Raw genomic sequence first — 16,787 nt, 5'->3', positions numbered from 1 at the left:
TTAATGTTAACTCGCTGTTATACTCAATATATGCTGCTAACCTCCATCGGCCAGAGTTGTCACCGGCACTTAGTGTGACTGCTAAGAGTATCGCGCAAAATGATCGATGTACCGGATAATATACTTGGATTATTAGAATCGCAAATATTTGTGTTGTAAATATACATAAGTGTATTCTGCCAAGGAAGCTCATAAAAAGAACCAGACATATGAAATCGCGCCAATATATATTCCGATAATAAACTATTGATATAACTTGAGAATTGCTTCATTTATGTTATCGATAAATAAGAAGCGATATGCATACGTCTCTAAGAAGGAGCATTACCATTATTAAAATAAACAGAAGGGTACACAATAAATAGTGAAAAGTCTTATTTTGTACACAGCGTACACAAATATTAATAAAAACGCAAGGTAAATAAATTTGAAAAAAAACAGCATTGATAAATACAATCTAATGTATAATTTGAGTGCGTGTGCATTTAAAACCTCTACACATATATACATACAAATGTATGCAATTGTATACATATATAAGTATGTATGAACAGTGGTTTGATAAGAAAAACGCAACAGCATAAAGACGAATATTAAATTAGTTTTGATTGCTACTTTTACAGTATTTTTATCAACAAATTTACTGCGTTTTTGGAAAGCATGAGCGCGTCAAGTGAAGGTGGAGCAGGCGGTGCGGTGGGTGGCAGCGCTGGAGGTACAGCTACGACAACGGCGCCTGGTATGTATTTGATGCGATATCTACAATGTATACTCACATAGGTATATATAAATACATATATGTGTTGGCATTAGTGTGTATACATAACATTTTTGTGCTTTGCAACTGCACGTGTATGTGTGTGTGTGCTTGTGCCAGTGTACTTGTTAGTTCTCTTTTGTGGTCGCATACGCGCGCAGTGTTTGTTACAATTTTCTTTTCCCACACATTCGTAGCATATGGCTGTGTGTGTGTGTGTGAGTGTGTATGTTTTGTTGTTAATGTGAATCTGTCGTAGCGATGCCAGCTAGTATTTTCGTGGCGTTGCCAATTAATATAAGCTAGAAAAGTGTTGCTCCATTCCTTTTTTTATTTTCTAAAATACAGCCACATTAAAAGCCGTTAAGATACGCACTCATCCCCATCCAAATACAATGCACTTGATATCCAACACAACAAAACAAAATGCAATGGTATCACCCACACAATCGCACGTACAATTGCGTGGCGCCATAAACAGATACTCATTACCTCATTTGCCACCAGCAGCACATTCCACAGTTGCCGCCAAGATAACGCACGTGAAGGCAGACGGCGGCATTTCCATAACCGGAACGCCCATCATTAGCGGCGGCACCATTAAAGTGGCCACCGGCGGGAACACTGTGCAGACATCGCTCAGCGGCACACCCATTGCCTTGAACACTGGCCAGGCCACCACTGCTGCCTCCATACGAGCCATTGGCGCCGGCGGCCAATCGACCCAGGTGCGCGTCGTCATGCCCATGATCAAGCAGCTGGAGAATGTCACGGCCACGGGCCGAACACAAATCACAGCCATACCGGCGACACCAGCTCGCAGCGTCTCGAATGCATCCATCACGGTGACACGGCCAGTTACACAGGCCACCTATTTGCCGCGTGCCAGCGTCACGGCCACCCAGATGAGCGGCGTGGGCGTGACGGGCGCCCAACGACTTGTCACGCCGTTGCGGGCGACATCCACGGCCAGCGTCAGTCCGGCGCCCACGGGGCTCAGTAGCACGGGTAATTTTGTGCGCACCTCACAGCCCTCCACGGTCATCTCGTCGGCCAATAGTCCCGCTACGGCGGCCTGGATGCAGAGCAACACCGGGCAGGTGCAGCTCATACGTGCTATTCATCAGCCCAGGCAACGCATCATTACCACATCAGCGGGCGTGAGCAGTGCCAATGTTTCCACGACAGCCACACCTGTTCAGACGCCAACATGTGAGCAGAGAATATACTAACAGATCTTTATGGATAATAACAAATGTTGCTTCTTCCAGCTCTTACCGTTTCTGCGGCACAGCCGATGCCGCCGCAGCAATCCGGACCCACGGGCATACCTCAGGCTTATGTGGCAACCGTGCTGCCACCGCGCCAGCACCAGGCGACGCTTGTCTATTCCTCGAATGTGTCAGCTGCCGGCTCGCCCAACACGATGCCAAATCAGCAGTTCAATCCTCGCTTCGCCGTTGCCACGCCCATTGGCAGCGCTACGAGCGTCGCTGGCGGCACGGCCACAACACCGGGCGGCACCACCGTGACGCCACGTCAGGTGCGTCCCATACCGTTGGGCAAAAGCTTTCCGGCCACCAAGCTGAACACGACCAGCATTAGCATTCGAGCGCCCAGCATACCGCAGCTGAACTCCAACGTTGCTCCGCCCACGCCAGTTAGCGTCTCCGGTGGCGTCACAGTGGCAGGTCGCGGACCTGGTGGCACTGGCACAGGAACAAACGTGGCGCCCGTTGCCCTAACTGCCGCAAATTTGCCCACCACACGGATCATTCAGCTGCAGCAGCCGGCAACTGGCGGCGCCCACCAAATCATTGGCTCCACCACGCGTCTGGCTCCGAATGTCATGTTGCAGCCCTTCCTCATGAGCACCAGCGCGGCGGCCAAAATGGGTAAGTGCATCTATATATTGTATACTTAAAAAGAGACATCCATCAAATATTTTACATCTTTTAATTAAAACAATTCTTAAATTGTATATTTATATAAAACGAGTTAAATTGTCGAGTTCTCGCAAGAGATACTATAAAAGTTTGGAAATTTGTTTCATGACAGCAGCTCAATTAATCGATAGATTTCTAATCATGATTCAATAGCTTCGTGTAAACCTTGTTGAACGTAAACAGTTTGCAATTGACAGCTCATGGCAAGGTTTTATGTATGTATTTGTAAAGATACGCATAAAACTAGCTAAATATTCTCTGCAAATATATTTTATAGAAGTATGCTATGGCTGGCTCTTTTGTTATTATTTTATGCACAATATACTAAATATAACAATTTTTGTTTGGGTTTCTTTGCAGGCATTCGACCGCCGGTTACAATGACCGCCAAGGTGCAGCCTTCGCTGACCATTACGCAGTTGAATCCGATTGGCAAACTTTCGACGGCAGGCGGTGCTGGTGGGCCCACAATGGCGCCGCAAGGCGTGGCCAGCATACAGGCGGTGCCGAGTGTATCGGCCAGCGGCACGCCCAGCTCCGTGTCGGGTGGCAGTTCAGCAGCTGTGGCCGCTGCCGGCGGCGCCACGGTGCTGCCTTTGACCATTGGCGGACGTGGCGGGCCCGCCAGCAACATTTTGACGGGTACACTGACGCCCATCAAAAATGCCAGCGGCATAACTGTGGGCAAAATGATGATGACACAGTCAGCCGGTGTGGATGTGGCAACCAGCAGCGGAATGACGCCCACGGGCACAGCGACCAACGTATTCATACAGCAGCGCAGCGGCGGAGGCAGTGGCGTTAGCGTGTCAGCGACAGCGGGCACTACTGTGGCTACATCCTCGGCAGGCACATCCTTTTTGCCGCCGGGCAGCTCGGCCATCTACTATGAGTCTATGCCAGCCTCGACGGGCGTGCTCTCGCTGACCACCACGACGGTCACCCAGAGCACCCATACGCATGGCCAGAGTCATGCACAAGCGCAGGCACAGGCCCAATTGGTGAGCAGCAGTGGCGGCAGCAGCCTTTCCGTTGCCTCGCTGCCCTTTGCCAGCCATGCGCAGCAAGTGGGAACCGGCGGCGGATCCACAGCCACATTTACGGTGCTGCCATCGTCGGCAGCGGCAGGTGGCAATCGCACCATTGGACATCAGCAGCTCATCATACCGGCGGGCGCTGCGCATGCAGCTGGTGGACCACCTCAGCACATGGTCATACCATTGCACACATCCGTCAAGGTGACAACCGGCGCCGTGCCAACAACGACCGGCGGCGGCGCCACAGTAAGTGCATTACCCATGCCGGTGCCGGTGCCGGTCGCGGCAAATACACTCGTTTCGAGTTTCATGCGCAAACGCGATGCCGAAGGCTCGCCCATACGTGGTGTCAAGAATTTGGCGCCCACGCTGCTTTCCATGAGCAGCAATAGCAACGCCTCCGCATCGGTGGGTAATGTAACTGCAGTGAATCTGGCTGGTGGCTCGGCCTTTAATTTACAGCCAGTCACAGTGACGCCGGCGACGCAACCACCGACAACAACGGCGGTCAGCTCAGCCCTAACTGTTGAGGCACTGGCCAAAAAGGAACGTGAGCGTGTCAGTTCCGCCGCCGCTGCAGCGGCAGCAGCAGCTGGTGCATCCTCGGCGTCCACAGCGTCCATGTCGACAACAGCGGGTAGCATTGTAAGCACACGAAATGTGCGCGCCGAATCGCCGGCTTCTTCTGATGGTTCCACCACAGTCTCGGCGAACTCTTCGCCCGGCGTGGATCAGCAAATGCAGGACAGCAATCTGTCCATTAACCGAATTGGCGACGAACCCGCGGGAACTGCAGGGCGCGACAATGCCACACACTTTAATCCCATAAATGAGGTAAATTTTTCTTTTAATCAATTCGAGCTCACCTCGACTTAATCTTCGTATGCTTGCCAGCTGTACTCGTCTCATCAGTCATCGAATGTGTCGCATCCAACGCTGGGCGCACGTGGCAGCGGCGTTGCTAGCGCCTTTGTGGATGTACCACAGCAGCAGGCATCGCATCTGGTAACAACACAAGCAACCACACTGACGGCGAGCCAATTGCAGCAGGCGCGCATGAATGGCACCGGCGGAAGTGGCAGCAATTCCGATTACGGCTTGGCGCGCAAGAAACCGCGACGATCCACGTGAGTTGTGAATATTTTACCATATTTAAATATGTTAAACAAAAAGTTTGCTTTACATTCTCGAAACCCACAGCAACGATAGCCAGCACTCCAATCAAAGCCAGGCATCGTTATCACTGTCCCTGCCACCGCCAATGGGCAGCGTAAGCAGCCTCAGTAGCAGCACCACGCAAGAGGCAGCATCGACTTTCATGCAACAGCAGCAGCAACACAACAACGGCGGCCTGCTGGTAACGGCCGCTGGCAGCGCAGCCACCACGCCCAATGCCAGCGCTGGCGATGTGAATAATCATCGTGTGGCTGGCAGCGGTGCGCCGGCCGTGGCTGGCAACAAGGAGAACGCAAATCCTGTGGACTTTGTGCTGCGACGTCCGCGTAATTGTGCGCTGCTCAATGTGAGTTACGACAACAAATGGGCGTCTATCTAAACTGTTTCATGATTATAACACACGATTCTTGTCCATAATGCAGACATATAAGCCGACACACAAGCTGGCAAACAATCATTTCCATCGATACACGGACGTAAAGCCGCGCGATGAGCGACGCGCCACAGTCATTGATTTGGCCAATCAACCGAATGTTCAGAAGAAAATTAGCGGCTGGAAGATTCATCATTTGCGCTCGCAAATGGAGGATTTGGTAAGAGCAAACAATTCCTTTGCGAGAGTTGCTTTATACATATTTAAATTTACAGAATGATTCGGAAATGGTTAGCTTAAGCCAACTGGAAACCATGTTGAAGGTACTCGAAAAGGACAAAGACAAACTCGGCGAAATAGAGCGAATTAGCGAGCTTTTAAAGGTGAGTCTTGATCTTTATGGATATATATTTTCATAACTAACTAAAACGTCTTTTTTACAGGGCAACATACAACGTAGCAAGATCATAACCGACGGCATCAACGAGGCCCAAAATCAGTTAATGAAGATCTTTGATCACAAACCTCACGTCTCGGACATAATCAATCGTTTGCAATCGAAGCGCAATTTTAAGAAACGCGAGAAACTATAATTATGCTGAGAATGTTAAGCGAATCGAAGCTTACAACGACACGTTGCGCCTTTAGCTATATATTCATATATTGATAAGTTTGTATATTGCCTAAGATAACTATGTACGTCATTAGTTTTAAAGTAATTTAATTTTTACGCATAAAAGTTTGTAGATAAAACTTTACAAAAAAACAGAAAACTAAAGAAGAAATCACACAAAATAACTACACAATTATAATTAAGTATGTAATATTTTTTCAAGTTCTTAAGCAAAGAAATAATAGAAATTCTATTTGTGTTCTTTTATTGATAGACCACTAAAATTTTAGTTTATATGCAACCCCTGTCAACGCTTCCCGTGGAAATTTGTGAATCGCACTTACCCCATTCTGTTCTCTTTTAAATTGCAATCCTCATCCTGGTTCTGCTCATACAGATGCTTCTTTAGGTGATGTATTTGCAGGCAACCAAGACATCTGCAGGGCACATGGGATTTGCGATGACTTCCTGCATATGAAGTTTCCTATGACAGTCAACGGTTTTTAGGCAATGGCAGTGCAGGCAGATTTTTCCAGGACTCTAGTCTTGGATTCCCGCCGAGAAAGATGTTGAAAAGCTTTACAGAAAAGTATTGTTTTTATTGTTACAATTAGAAAAGATGGGTTACATAGGTGGTGGTGGCGGCACGCCATTGAACATGGGATGCATGGTTGGACGCGGCGGACCCGGCATGGGAAAACCGGCTGGCGGTCCCAAGGCGCGATGCAGATTCGGCGGCGGTGGAGGCAATATCTTTGGCTCAAATTTGAACGCAAACTGCAAGAAGAATTGCTTGGTATCTCGATTCCAGTGCGTCCAGAACTTGCCCTCCGTCTTTTCCACTTCCCGTGACGGCACCTTAAAGCCAATTGTCTCATACGGTTCGGCCGCAAAGAGCAGATACTGCCACTTGCGATCTGGCGGCTCAATCTTTTGCTCATAGGCGGACATGAAGCGATGACGCGGCACAATGCCGTCGCTTATCTCTGGATAGTCGATCTGGAAGAGCAGCGACTGCTGACCATTGGTGGGCTCGCGCTGCTTTGTTACACGGTAGCCGGGACGACCGATTTTCACAAACTTTTTGGGCTCCACGCGCGGTTTCTCCGGAGCTAGAAGCGAAGAGGGCGCATCTTTGGCCTCTTTGGCAGCACGACGGGCCAAATTCTCCTGATGCTTTTTGCCCTGCGTGTGCGCCAAGTAGCTGCCTTCGTTATTGTGGAGTGTCAGGCACAGTTTGCACTCATAGGAGCCGAGATGGTTTTTCATAAAATACGGATCCTTGTTTAGATCGATGGTTTCGAGCGCCAGCTGTCGCAGACGTTCTTTTCGCTCGCGATTTGTCTCTGACCAGGAGGCGACGCCACCGCTACCGGTTTTGCCACCGGCGCGATTCTGGAAATCCATGTTTTTTGTGAATTTAACTAGATCAACTTCTTACAAGAAAAGCAAGCGCTGTTTTTTTGCTACACAGGGTTGTCGAGCTGTATTTGACAAACAAAACTATCGATTATAGTTAATACCGATATTTACTGTAAATGATACTGAACAATTATAACCAAATCAACTAATAATATCAATGGTTGCAATTATACTTTGTTATATAAGACTTTCGATTTGGCAATAAACTGTGGCAAATAGTTTTTACGGCACTTAATCGAATGTCGATTCTTCACACAAAAATAAGTTATTCACTCGATGTATCGATAATTTCATGAATGCTGGATATTGCTGCTTTCAAGAAACGGTCACTCTGGTCAGTGTTAGGAGTTGCACATGTTTCCCATTTTTTGCATATAAAAGTTTAAATTAATTAAAAATTCGGCCAATTATTAGCACTTAATAAGTGAGAGTAATAAATTGGTAGAATCCAAGTATATAATACCTAGTTCGTGTTTCATTTGAATCTTGTATGCAGGTTGAAATGCGCTGTGAAAATAAGTTGTAATGTAAATTTGTAATTTACGACGATTCGCTGCGTAATTGGATACACCAGACTATGCTTTAATTGAAATGGAAGAAGCGGAAAAGCATTGTTTTAAAACACTAGCAATGGCCAATGCCAGGCAGAACCAACCAAAAAATAACAAGATGCCGATGTCTTCCTCGCAGCCGCCGTCGCACAATGCGGGACCATCGCCCAAACGTATTATTAATAAAATACCATTGGATTTTAACAAATTAAAGCAGGTTGGCTTGCATGTGAAACTGGCAGAGGCATTGAGTAAACAAAATATGAATGCAGCCAAAAATATTGCATCAGCAACAACTGCTTCGGCAACAACATCTGCCACCTCCGCTGCAGCAGCGCAGCCAAACGCGACAACGCCTGCAATGCATACACAAAAGCAGCAGCAACGCGAGCATCAGACTGGTAATTAACATTAACTGAATTACATTTTTTATTGTACGCAAAGAACAAAAAAGTGTATAGGGGGAGTTTTTATTTGGCTGCTTTAAATAATTATTTTGTTATGTATGTGTATTGGCAATTACACGGCAATACCGTTCTGTGGCGCTGCTGTGTAAGTTCGCGTAGTATTTTAAAGTTGTCAATCGGGGTTCGGTCCGAGTTCGTGATGGGACCCGAGCGTCAATTTTTTGTTTTTTCTGAGTAAATCCGGCTTATATAAATAGATTTCTTAACTACGATTTTTTATTATTTTCTTGCATCTAACAATGCTCAGCTCAAATTACTTTTTAGACTGCTTTATGCACCAGCAACATACCTCAGATGGTTAAATGTTAACGCAATTACACCCTTGTGTAGGGCATTATATTTTTTTTGAGCCCTAACCCTGCAAAATTCGTTCAAGTATTATAATTGACAGGGTTGTTTGGGTTATTTCTATGGCGTAGCATGATAATGTGCGTGGTAGGATGTATGAATATTGTGAGACTAGACTTGGGGGCCAGGGTTCAATTCACATAACGGATTATTTTATTTTAATAATTTTATTAACAAAAAAACATTTTTCTGGGGCAATTTATCACTTCTTGGTAATATTGTTTATATATAATAAAGTCGATTTTGAAATATATTTGTGTAAAACTTAAGTATTAATATGCATTTTTCAATCCAACTACAGCTTCAAAATCTGTCGGGAATAATAGCCCAGCAACCGCGACTGAGCCATCGTCGCATATTAAAGCGCTGATTAAAAACAAAATAATGAACAAATCCGCACAATCTCAAGTGCATCGACAGCCAACAGATACGACAACAACAGCGCCAAGCACTGAGATTAGTGGACTCCGCTCAGGAGCAGCATCTGGAGGTTTTACTATGCCCATAGCCAAAGCTGACTTGACGTTGCGTGCCAAGCCGGCGCTGTTGCTCAATCTGGTCAATCAGTTGCCCAAGCAGCGAGCAACGTGTGGAAGCATCAAACCACCACAGCAGCAAAAGAGGCAACAGGAGTCAACACCGCCAAGGTCAACACCTTCTCCGCCACGCGCCGGATCATCACCAGTACGAGCACAAGCAAAAGCACCACCACCAGCAGCAGCATCTGCACCATTGGCGAAATCTCCGCCGCCGCTGATTGTTCTGGAGAACAAGGTGTTGGCCCCCAATGAGAAGATCGATTTGAGAGCTCTGCGGCTGCCCAACGGCCAATCCGCCGCAGTGCCGCCCTCTGCGCTAACCATTGTGCCCACTACGCCCAATGAGACCAGAAATGCAGACAATTTGAAAGAGCCCATGGAAAAAGCCAAAGATATTCTGGGAAAATTACAGGGAAGCAGTGCACCGGTCAAAAAAATGATACTGAATGTCAACAAGCTGAAAGTGCCACGTGAGGAGCTTGCCCAGTTGGCCAAGGAGGTGCGTAAGCAAGCAATGCAGCATGTGCAGCAACAGAAGCAGCCAAGCATGGACATTCCAGCCATAATACCGGTGCCATCAATGGGCATTGGACCAGCTCCCAGCCTTATTACAACTCTATCACCAACCACAAGAACAAAGATTTGCAGCTCAATGATAAATCCAGTCACCTCCACCTCTACCTGCTCGGCGACACCAAAAACAACAATCCCGTCTTCATCATTGATAACTCCAATTGTAAAAACTTGCCCAAATCCGATGGTGGCATCAGCTGACGAAGCAAGCAATAACCAAGTATCCTTCACCGCAACCACATCTAGAGGAAAGCCGACATCATCATCATCATCGTCTGTGGCAGTTAAAGCAGAGCCGGAAAGCGATGAACTGTCCGCCGTGGATTTCATAGAACAGTTGACTGCCAAAAAGGATGCCGATCCCAATAACTATTTGGAGCTGTCCGCCGAGGAGCTGAGCATGAATGCCAAGTTTGGCAGCAGCCACAGTTCAAAGCCAGCTCCAGTTACTGTTGGACCCGAGGACGACCTGCCCATAGGCAAGATATTGCAAATGCAGGATATGGATATATTGCATGCCACATTAAATGTGAATGGCAACAAGCCGAATGTCTTGTGTATTAGTCCCAATGCCATCAAACTGCAAAGCAGCGCAGGCCCTGAAGAGACTGAACGTCCACTTGTCGATGATAAGGATGGAGACAGTACAAGCATATCCAAGTTCCAACCGCTAAAGGTAACAGCTCCCAAACATGTGTATACCAATACAAAGAGGAAGACTCCTTTGTCAACGGTCACAAGTTTGGTAGAAACATCAGCACCCACCCAGAATGAGACCAAGGATAAAGCGCCCGTCCGTACGGTTGAAGCGGAGTGCGCGAAGGAGAAACCCCAACCCGTGAAGCAAGTGCCTTACAAGCCCAAAAGGGGCAAAGTCAATTTGGTGCAACGCAACAAGAAAGCAAGTGCTCCGAAGCCGAATGAGACGAACATAGCTACAAAGGTTGCTGAAGAACCATTCCAGGTGTCAGACACGGAAATCTCATCCGACATTGCTGAAGTGACGAGGGAAACTCCGGCTGACGAAGAAATCGCTCCGAAAGCGGCAGGCAATAAAGAACAATCCCAGAAGGAGGTAGCCGAAAAATTGACAGAGATAAATCCAGCGAGGGAAGATCTAGATACAACCAAAAGGATTGAGAAAAAAGTGGAAGATGTGGAAAGCACAAAAGCTGATAAGATTGTGATCTCAAATAAAACAGAAAGTGTGATAACCGAAGAAGCTGCAAAAGCTGTTATGAATCCGGCTCAAATGAATCTCTCAAAGGAAAGAGACCTAACCCAGCTCTATCATCCGCCCAAGTTGCCTAAGCACAAACAGAACCCTTCAAAGCCAAAGGACAACCAGAATGAGGAGCACACTCCAGCAATTGTGTTACCTTTCGATGCCGTCAAACGGGAGCCAGCACCGCCGCAGGGTAAGCCGCAATTGCCTTTTCGAAGCAGCGAGCAAAACGATGAGAGACTAGAGCCCATGAACAGGACATTTGCAGACGCATTGGGGATTCAAAATCTGGTTAGTCAGTTGGCAGCAGAGAAAGTTGTACCGCCCAGCAAAGGGAAAGAGGTCAAGTCGGAGGAGACAGCTAAATTGCCCAGAAAAAAACTAGTGAAGACAAGACCGGTGCTAAGCATCAAGAGATCTGCGAAGGCAGCCCAATCACAGGCAACGGCAGCCGAATCCAAGAAAACTGAACCACTGGTGCCGAGAAAGAGACCGCTTACCCCGGAGAGCCAACATCGAGCAAAGACTTCCAGTACGAGTGACGACGATGGCGACATGTTTCATGGTTTCGATAATAGGGCGTCGAGCTGTAAGCGATTCAAGCACTCGGAGGAGAAAGAAACGGACATAAGTGATGATGCCTCACCTGATTATGATGAGATGGAAGAGGAGCCCCAGCCGGACATGGAAATGTCAGCCAAAAAAACAAAGACTGAATCTGTTGTTAACAACACGCAGACAGCATCAATGCATACGGATGCTGCCGCAGTGAATCTGGAAGACGCTGAACCAATGGAGCCACTCAAAGAGGATACTTTAAAGAAAACAGCGTCCAGGAGAAAGACTGCAATGCAGGAAGCGGAATCAGAGCAAACGGCAAAACGTCCTCGAACGGCCAGTGCGAAAGTAAAAGACGCAAAAAAGAAGTCGGAGTCGAAGTGGAAAGTAAAAGTAAAAGGCTCAGCGCCAGCGAATGGGGATCCTTCTGCAGAATGTGCAAAAGAAGAGAATGTTTCGAATGAAGCTACGCCCGAGGAGACTGGGATTAAGGAACCAATCATTGTCAAGAAAAAGCGAGGTCGTCCGCGAAAATCAGCCGTAATAGCTGACACCACGAATGCATCGCTTTCAGAGAGTGCGAATCCGTTGGACTCTTCCGCTGATAGCAGCATGCCACCGGTTGCTGCATCCACGCCGGACGCCAAGCGTCGCGGCCGCAAGACCAAAGATATTCCAACAGCGGACAATGAGAATATCACTGAATCCTGCCGGCAGACAAACGATTTTTACCATCGTCTGCTGCTCACACGCAGCCGTCAGCAATTGGTCAGCGGGGAGGAGCTGCGCGAGGATAACGCTGGCGAGGGCGATCTACAATGTGGCTTATGCCTTGTGCGCTGCGAGAAGGCTGACTGGCGGTCGCATCTCGGCGAGCACTATGGCGTCGGCTGGCTTATCGAAGAACCAGCTCCGGTGTGTAGTATTTTTTAATTGAATAGAATTATTTATGAACTTTACCAATTTCTTTTAGTTGCTCACGCGCAGTTCTGTATTGAAAATGATGAAAACCTATTTGGATGCGGGCAGCAAGCGTTTGAACTGTCGCCTGTGTTGTCGTAGTCTGACCTCCGCCCTGGGCATGATGTTGCATCTGGAGGGCTGTGGCATCAAGGAGCGCATGGTGTGCGAGAGTTGCAAAGGTAGCTATACCAAGCTATCCTATCCCTCTCATGTTCGCACCTGCCCCAAGCGACGGCGGACGCTAACCGAGGAGGATCAGGCAGCGCAGACAGCAGCCGAAGCAGAAATGGAAAATAGCGCACCAGTTTACAGTAATGCGGGTCGTACTAAACGCAAGTCCACGTTGAAGTAAGTTAAGCATACTTATATGATATCTGAAAAGGAGTAATCGTATGTTAAATGAATCTCTATAGGGCCGAAACAAAGCTGGAGAAGATTGCAGCGCAGACAAAAGAACTCGGTGTTGATGAAACGGAAAACTCTAAAGGTTTTGATGGAGATGCATTTGATTACGATTTGGGCCCACAAAAAGATTCATCCGACGAAGTTGAATCAGATGGTGCGGATTCCAGTCAAACAGATGGAGGTCCTGCTAGATCGTCAACCAAAAAAGAACACAAACCAGCTCAAAAGACTTGTGAGTTAGCTTAATATGCAAATTAATTAAAAGTTAGTTTATTATGAATTCCAATTCAACTTGCAGTATACGGACGTATAAATGTTAAAAAGGTGATGAAGGATCGCTGGAACCATTTGTAAGTCTTAAATCTTAGAACGTTTTGACATTTTTGACCACCTAAATTGTGGCCAGGTCCGTCTGTCGGTTTAAGACATAATATATGCACAACTTAAGGCATAATTTCCTTTTTTTTGTCGTAATCAAATTCTATATCACTTTTTGTGATTATTTTAAATACCTTTGATTAGATAGCTGTGGGCTTTTGGGAAGGTTTATTTAACACCTGAGTACAGAGTGTTTGCTGCCAGGCAAAGTTGTTGGGCAAGAATTTATTAATATTAAATTTATGTGGGCATTTTTTTGCATTTAATTTAATCTTGTAAAATTTCCATTTCCATCCGATAGCACCGAAACAAATTATGCCAAAGGCATTTTGTATCCGCATCTTGTGCCCCGCTTTGAGAAGCTTTCAGCTGCCGATGCAAGACAGTTGCTGCCTTCCAAGGATTCCACATCCATGCGCTATGCCTATGACAAGGTGGAAGATAATAACTGGATGCAGTTGAAGCCCATGGAGAGCGTCAGTAAAGAGTGTAAGTAACAAACTATATTGTTATCATTTAATCATTCAATCAATTTGATTTCCGTTGCAGATGAACATATATTGTATCTGGGCAACGCTGTTAAGGAGCTGGCTTGGGTGCCATTGCCTTCGACGGTGGAGACGCAGTATTTGTTGTGCTCGCAGCGCAACAAGATTCTCGGCTATTCCCGTCAATTCAAGGACAAACCGGAGAATGCCTTGCTATTACTGATAGAATGCAAAACGCCGCCAGCTGGCGACGATAGCGCATGGACACTGCAGACGCGACTGCATTATGGTATATGTGTGCCAGATGGACCTGTGCATAGCCTGGCATTTATGGCCAGCGGTGGCTACGATGAGTCTATTAACCGTTTAGGTCTTCTGGCCGTGGGAGGTCTGACGGGCGCGGTCATTTATGCGCTGCCCTTGCATTTGAATAACGACACCGAACAGGCTGCTAGCAAGGAAATGGATGATGTTATTGTACTGCAACCGATGCTTAAGCTTATCTTGGACATAGATAATCCTTTGCAGGATGCGTGCACTAAAATATGCTGGTCTGAGGTGAGTACTCTTCACGCTACTCAAAACAAAATATGTTAATCTAATCGATGTGTGTTATATTTATTTAATTTGTGTAATTGAAATTAAGAGCTCTGGTCATAATTTGCTTGTAAGTGGCTATGCCAGCGGTAATGTTGCCTTTTATGATATCTCCGATGAGCAGGGACTCAATTGCGTTGAGCGAAATAATCAACGACATTTTCTACCCGCACATTTCTTTTATTTCGGCGAGCGGAACATATATAGTAAGTACTTGTGAAATAGGAGTTTATCTTAACCTTACGTACTCCCCATGCTATATAAAGATTTGGAGCTGCATTATGACACGAACGGAGCACGTTGGTTAGCCATAGGCACCAATATGCGCAAACTGTGGGTCTATGACATAGCCAACTGGTCGCAGCCGTTGCCAATTTCGGGCGATACCGTATGCAATATGTTTATGGGCGGCCTCAATTGGTCTCCTTTGTGGGAGGCATTGGCCGTTGGTTGCACCGAGGTGTATAAGTCGCGTAAGTTCTTGCAAAGCTTTCCGTTCTGGCATCCAACTATATACGATACATTTCTGGTTCGATCTTTAGAATTTCCGCGCTTGCTCGCGCTCAATCCATCGGGCATTTCTTTTAGCCATTCGACGCTGGATGTGGTGTTGAGCAGCCCACGTGGAATGCATTTTAATTGGGAGCAATTGACATTGGTTGCAGTAACGGATAACGGCGATGTGGCCTTTTTACAATGTAATCAATTCAATCTGGAAATGATGCTACAAAAGCGAACCACTAACTGTCGCACTGTGTGCTCAACGGAGCCGTGCCTTCTGAGCGGTGCTCCAGAGTCAAACACCATTAGCCCGGAACAGTTTAAGCGAGACTATGGACTGATCCTGAAGCCACTCAAAAATGTGGCCAATGACAAGAAGTCAACGTACATTAACCTAAAGCGACGACCCAGCTTTGATTTGTTGAACCTAATGCGCTTGAATAGTGTACGTTGGAATTGGAATGAGCCCGCACGGAACTGGGTGGTCGTCGGTGCGGAGCACGGTTTGCTTCGCATCATTCAATTTGAGGAAGGGAAACACTTTCGTTTTTTTTAATAAACGCATTATTGAGATTTTAATTTTAACAAATAATTATGTTAATTGCTTTTTAAGAAGATTCGGCTTATGAAGTTTGACGCTCTTGAAGATTTTTTTGAATAACTTGTAATAATTTATTAATAGCTGTTATGATAATAGGCATAATAATGTATATATAAAGCTATATTTATATGTATATTTAAAATGATATCATGTAATTGCATTACTGAAAGCATGTAATATATATATATTTAAATAATGAAGTATATTTATTACATTTATAAATGCGAATATAAAAGATAAATGTTGAAACGAATGGAAAAATCAAACGTTTAATTTGGTTTGCCTTCCTCGCCTAAGGAAAGCTTCCAATTTATGGATCAAAATGGAAAAAGGAATGAACGCTTCATGCTCGACATCGCATCAGCTTTGTGAAAATAGTATTCCTTTGAAAAGTAAAACTAAGGAATCGACACACTCTGGCTATTTCAAAATTGCAATAAATACATTAAAATTTTATTATAATCCTCAAAAGAAACATCTCGAGGATAGCTATAAGTATGGATATAGGTCAACAAAACGTTTTTAAGGTTGAGCTACGCACGTTGGATGATTATCATCGACGCCTGACTCATTTGCTGGAGCGGATGGAGCGCCTGGAAGCCTCCTTGAAATCGCTACCGTTGGCCAGCCGTCTATGTAACATGGATGCCGTGCAGGAGAAGATGCTTGACGATAATGCTCAGGAAAATGAACAGCACAAGGAAAATATTGAAGATGTACAGTCGGAGATGTAATTAAACAAACGAGAAGGCCAGTTAAATGTGACGAAAAAAAGGATTCAACAGATATTTAATCTAGCTGGCAAATCGTGACTGATATGGTATTAAAAACGAGATATTTTTATTTACAGCATACATATATATATTTAATATAACTCTCACTACTCTTTATCTGCATCATATACATATGGTACTTGGTATATAAATATATATTTATATATATATTTATAATTTACATCAATATTTTCAAAATGGATGCAGATACATTAACAATGATATATAACGCCTTAACGTTTGAGCTTTGATAAGCAGCGATCGCGATTTAATATTTTTTAGTTAATTTGCGATTCGAAATGTTTGATATTAAATAATGTATATAAAAATCATATTAAAAATGAATTTAAAAACCGTTTAGTAAATAAATATGTTGGCAAAATGCGTGGCTTAAAACTAAACAGGCTAAAATGCTTACACAAACAAAAAACTGAATGTTTCGAATAACACACAGACAAACTAAATAATACATAATAAATATGCACATGCCCAGAAT

The 16,787-nt window shown here is 45.5% G+C and overlaps 3 protein-coding genes across 7 annotated transcripts; 2 read left to right on the top strand and 1 right to left on the bottom strand.

The window, feature by feature from the left end:
- The first annotated feature begins 352 nt into the window (after nucleotides 1-352).
- Nucleotides 353-6,126, top strand: LOC115767866 (pneumococcal serine-rich repeat protein). Of its 2 annotated transcripts, XM_030712228.1 has the most exons (10): nucleotides 353-417; nucleotides 624-739; nucleotides 1,268-1,969; nucleotides 2,029-2,652; nucleotides 3,064-4,574; nucleotides 4,635-4,867; nucleotides 4,941-5,262; nucleotides 5,339-5,509; nucleotides 5,565-5,672; nucleotides 5,733-6,126. In XM_030712228.1, exons 2-10 carry the CDS (start codon nucleotides 661-663, stop codon nucleotides 5,880-5,882), a joined length of 3,900 nt encoding a protein of 1,299 aa, XP_030568088.1. In that variant the 5' UTR covers nucleotides 353-417; nucleotides 624-660; the 3' UTR covers nucleotides 5,883-6,126. The 2 variants fall into 2 exon arrangements, with proteins under 2 accessions (XP_030568088.1, XP_030568095.1); XM_030712235.1 differs by lacking the exons at nucleotides 353-417; nucleotides 624-739; nucleotides 1,268-1,969; nucleotides 2,029-2,652 and adding an exon at nucleotides 2,891-2,982.
- Nucleotides 6,127-6,480: 354 nt separating this feature from the next.
- On the bottom strand, nucleotides 6,481-7,363 carry LOC115766995 (splicing factor 3A subunit 2). The gene has a single exon (XM_030711119.1). It carries the CDS (start codon nucleotides 7,307-7,309, stop codon nucleotides 6,527-6,529), a length of 783 nt encoding a protein of 260 aa, XP_030566979.1. The 5' UTR covers nucleotides 7,310-7,363; the 3' UTR covers nucleotides 6,481-6,526.
- Nucleotides 7,364-7,679: 316 nt separating this feature from the next.
- On the top strand, nucleotides 7,680-16,769 carry LOC115770553 (nascent polypeptide-associated complex subunit alpha, muscle-specific form). Of its 4 annotated transcripts, none has more exons than XR_004018871.1 (11): nucleotides 7,680-8,276; nucleotides 8,992-12,500; nucleotides 12,559-12,896; nucleotides 12,962-13,185; nucleotides 13,252-13,303; nucleotides 13,633-13,820; nucleotides 13,881-14,377; nucleotides 14,466-14,622; nucleotides 14,683-14,889; nucleotides 14,959-16,338; nucleotides 16,499-16,769. XR_004018871.1 is itself a non-coding variant. In XM_030715873.1 (11 exons), the coding sequence occupies exons 2-11, from the start codon at nucleotides 7,916-7,918 to the stop codon at nucleotides 15,471-15,473; spliced, it is 6,048 nt and encodes a 2,015-aa protein (XP_030571733.1). In that variant the 5' UTR covers nucleotides 7,680-7,765; nucleotides 7,821-7,915; the 3' UTR covers nucleotides 15,474-16,769. The 4 variants fall into 4 exon arrangements, 3 of the variants coding, with proteins under 3 accessions (XP_030571733.1, XP_030571725.1, XP_030571739.1); XM_030715873.1 differs by having other exon boundaries at nucleotides 7,680-7,765; nucleotides 7,821-8,276; nucleotides 14,959-16,769; XM_030715879.1 differs by having other exon boundaries at nucleotides 7,684-7,748; nucleotides 7,821-8,276; nucleotides 14,959-16,769.
- The last annotated feature ends 18 nt before the right edge of the window (nucleotides 16,770-16,787 follow it).

The sequence above is a fragment of the Drosophila novamexicana genome, unplaced genomic scaffold (assembly GCF_003285875.2).
Source record: "Drosophila novamexicana strain 15010-1031.04,08,12 unplaced genomic scaffold, DnovRS2.1 tig00000009-arrow-pilon, whole genome shotgun sequence".
NCBI classification, from domain to species: domain Eukaryota; kingdom Metazoa; phylum Arthropoda; class Insecta; order Diptera; family Drosophilidae; genus Drosophila; species Drosophila novamexicana.
The sequence above is the reverse complement of the archived record's forward strand: the minus strand, read 5'-3'. Positions and strand labels throughout refer to the sequence as shown.

Bases quoted from the DNA above. Each gene is read 5' to 3' on its own strand.
- LOC115767866 (XM_030712228.1), top strand. From the start codon at position 661: ATGAGCGCGTCAAGTGAAGGTGGAGCAGGCGGTGCGGTGGGTGGCAGC. The intron at 1,970-2,028 runs GTGAGCAGAGAA...TGCTTCTTCCAG, and splicing joins ACCTGTTCAGACGCCAACAT to CTCTTACCGTTTCTGCGGCA. The intron at 5,510-5,564 runs GTAAGAGCAAAC...TTAAATTTACAG, and splicing joins GCTCGCAAATGGAGGATTTG to AATGATTCGGAAATGGTTAG.
- LOC115766995 (XM_030711119.1), bottom strand. From the start codon at position 7,309: ATGGATTTCCAGAATCGCGCCGGTGGCAAAACCGGTAGCGGTGGCGTC.
- LOC115770553 (XM_030715873.1), top strand. From the start codon at position 7,916: ATGGAAGAAGCGGAAAAGCATTGTTTTAAAACACTAGCAATGGCCAAT. The intron at 13,304-13,632 runs GTAAGTCTTAAA...TCCATCCGATAG, and splicing joins AAGGATCGCTGGAACCATTT to CACCGAAACAAATTATGCCA. The intron at 14,623-14,682 runs GTAAGTACTTGT...TGCTATATAAAG, and splicing joins CGGCGAGCGGAACATATATA to ATTTGGAGCTGCATTATGAC.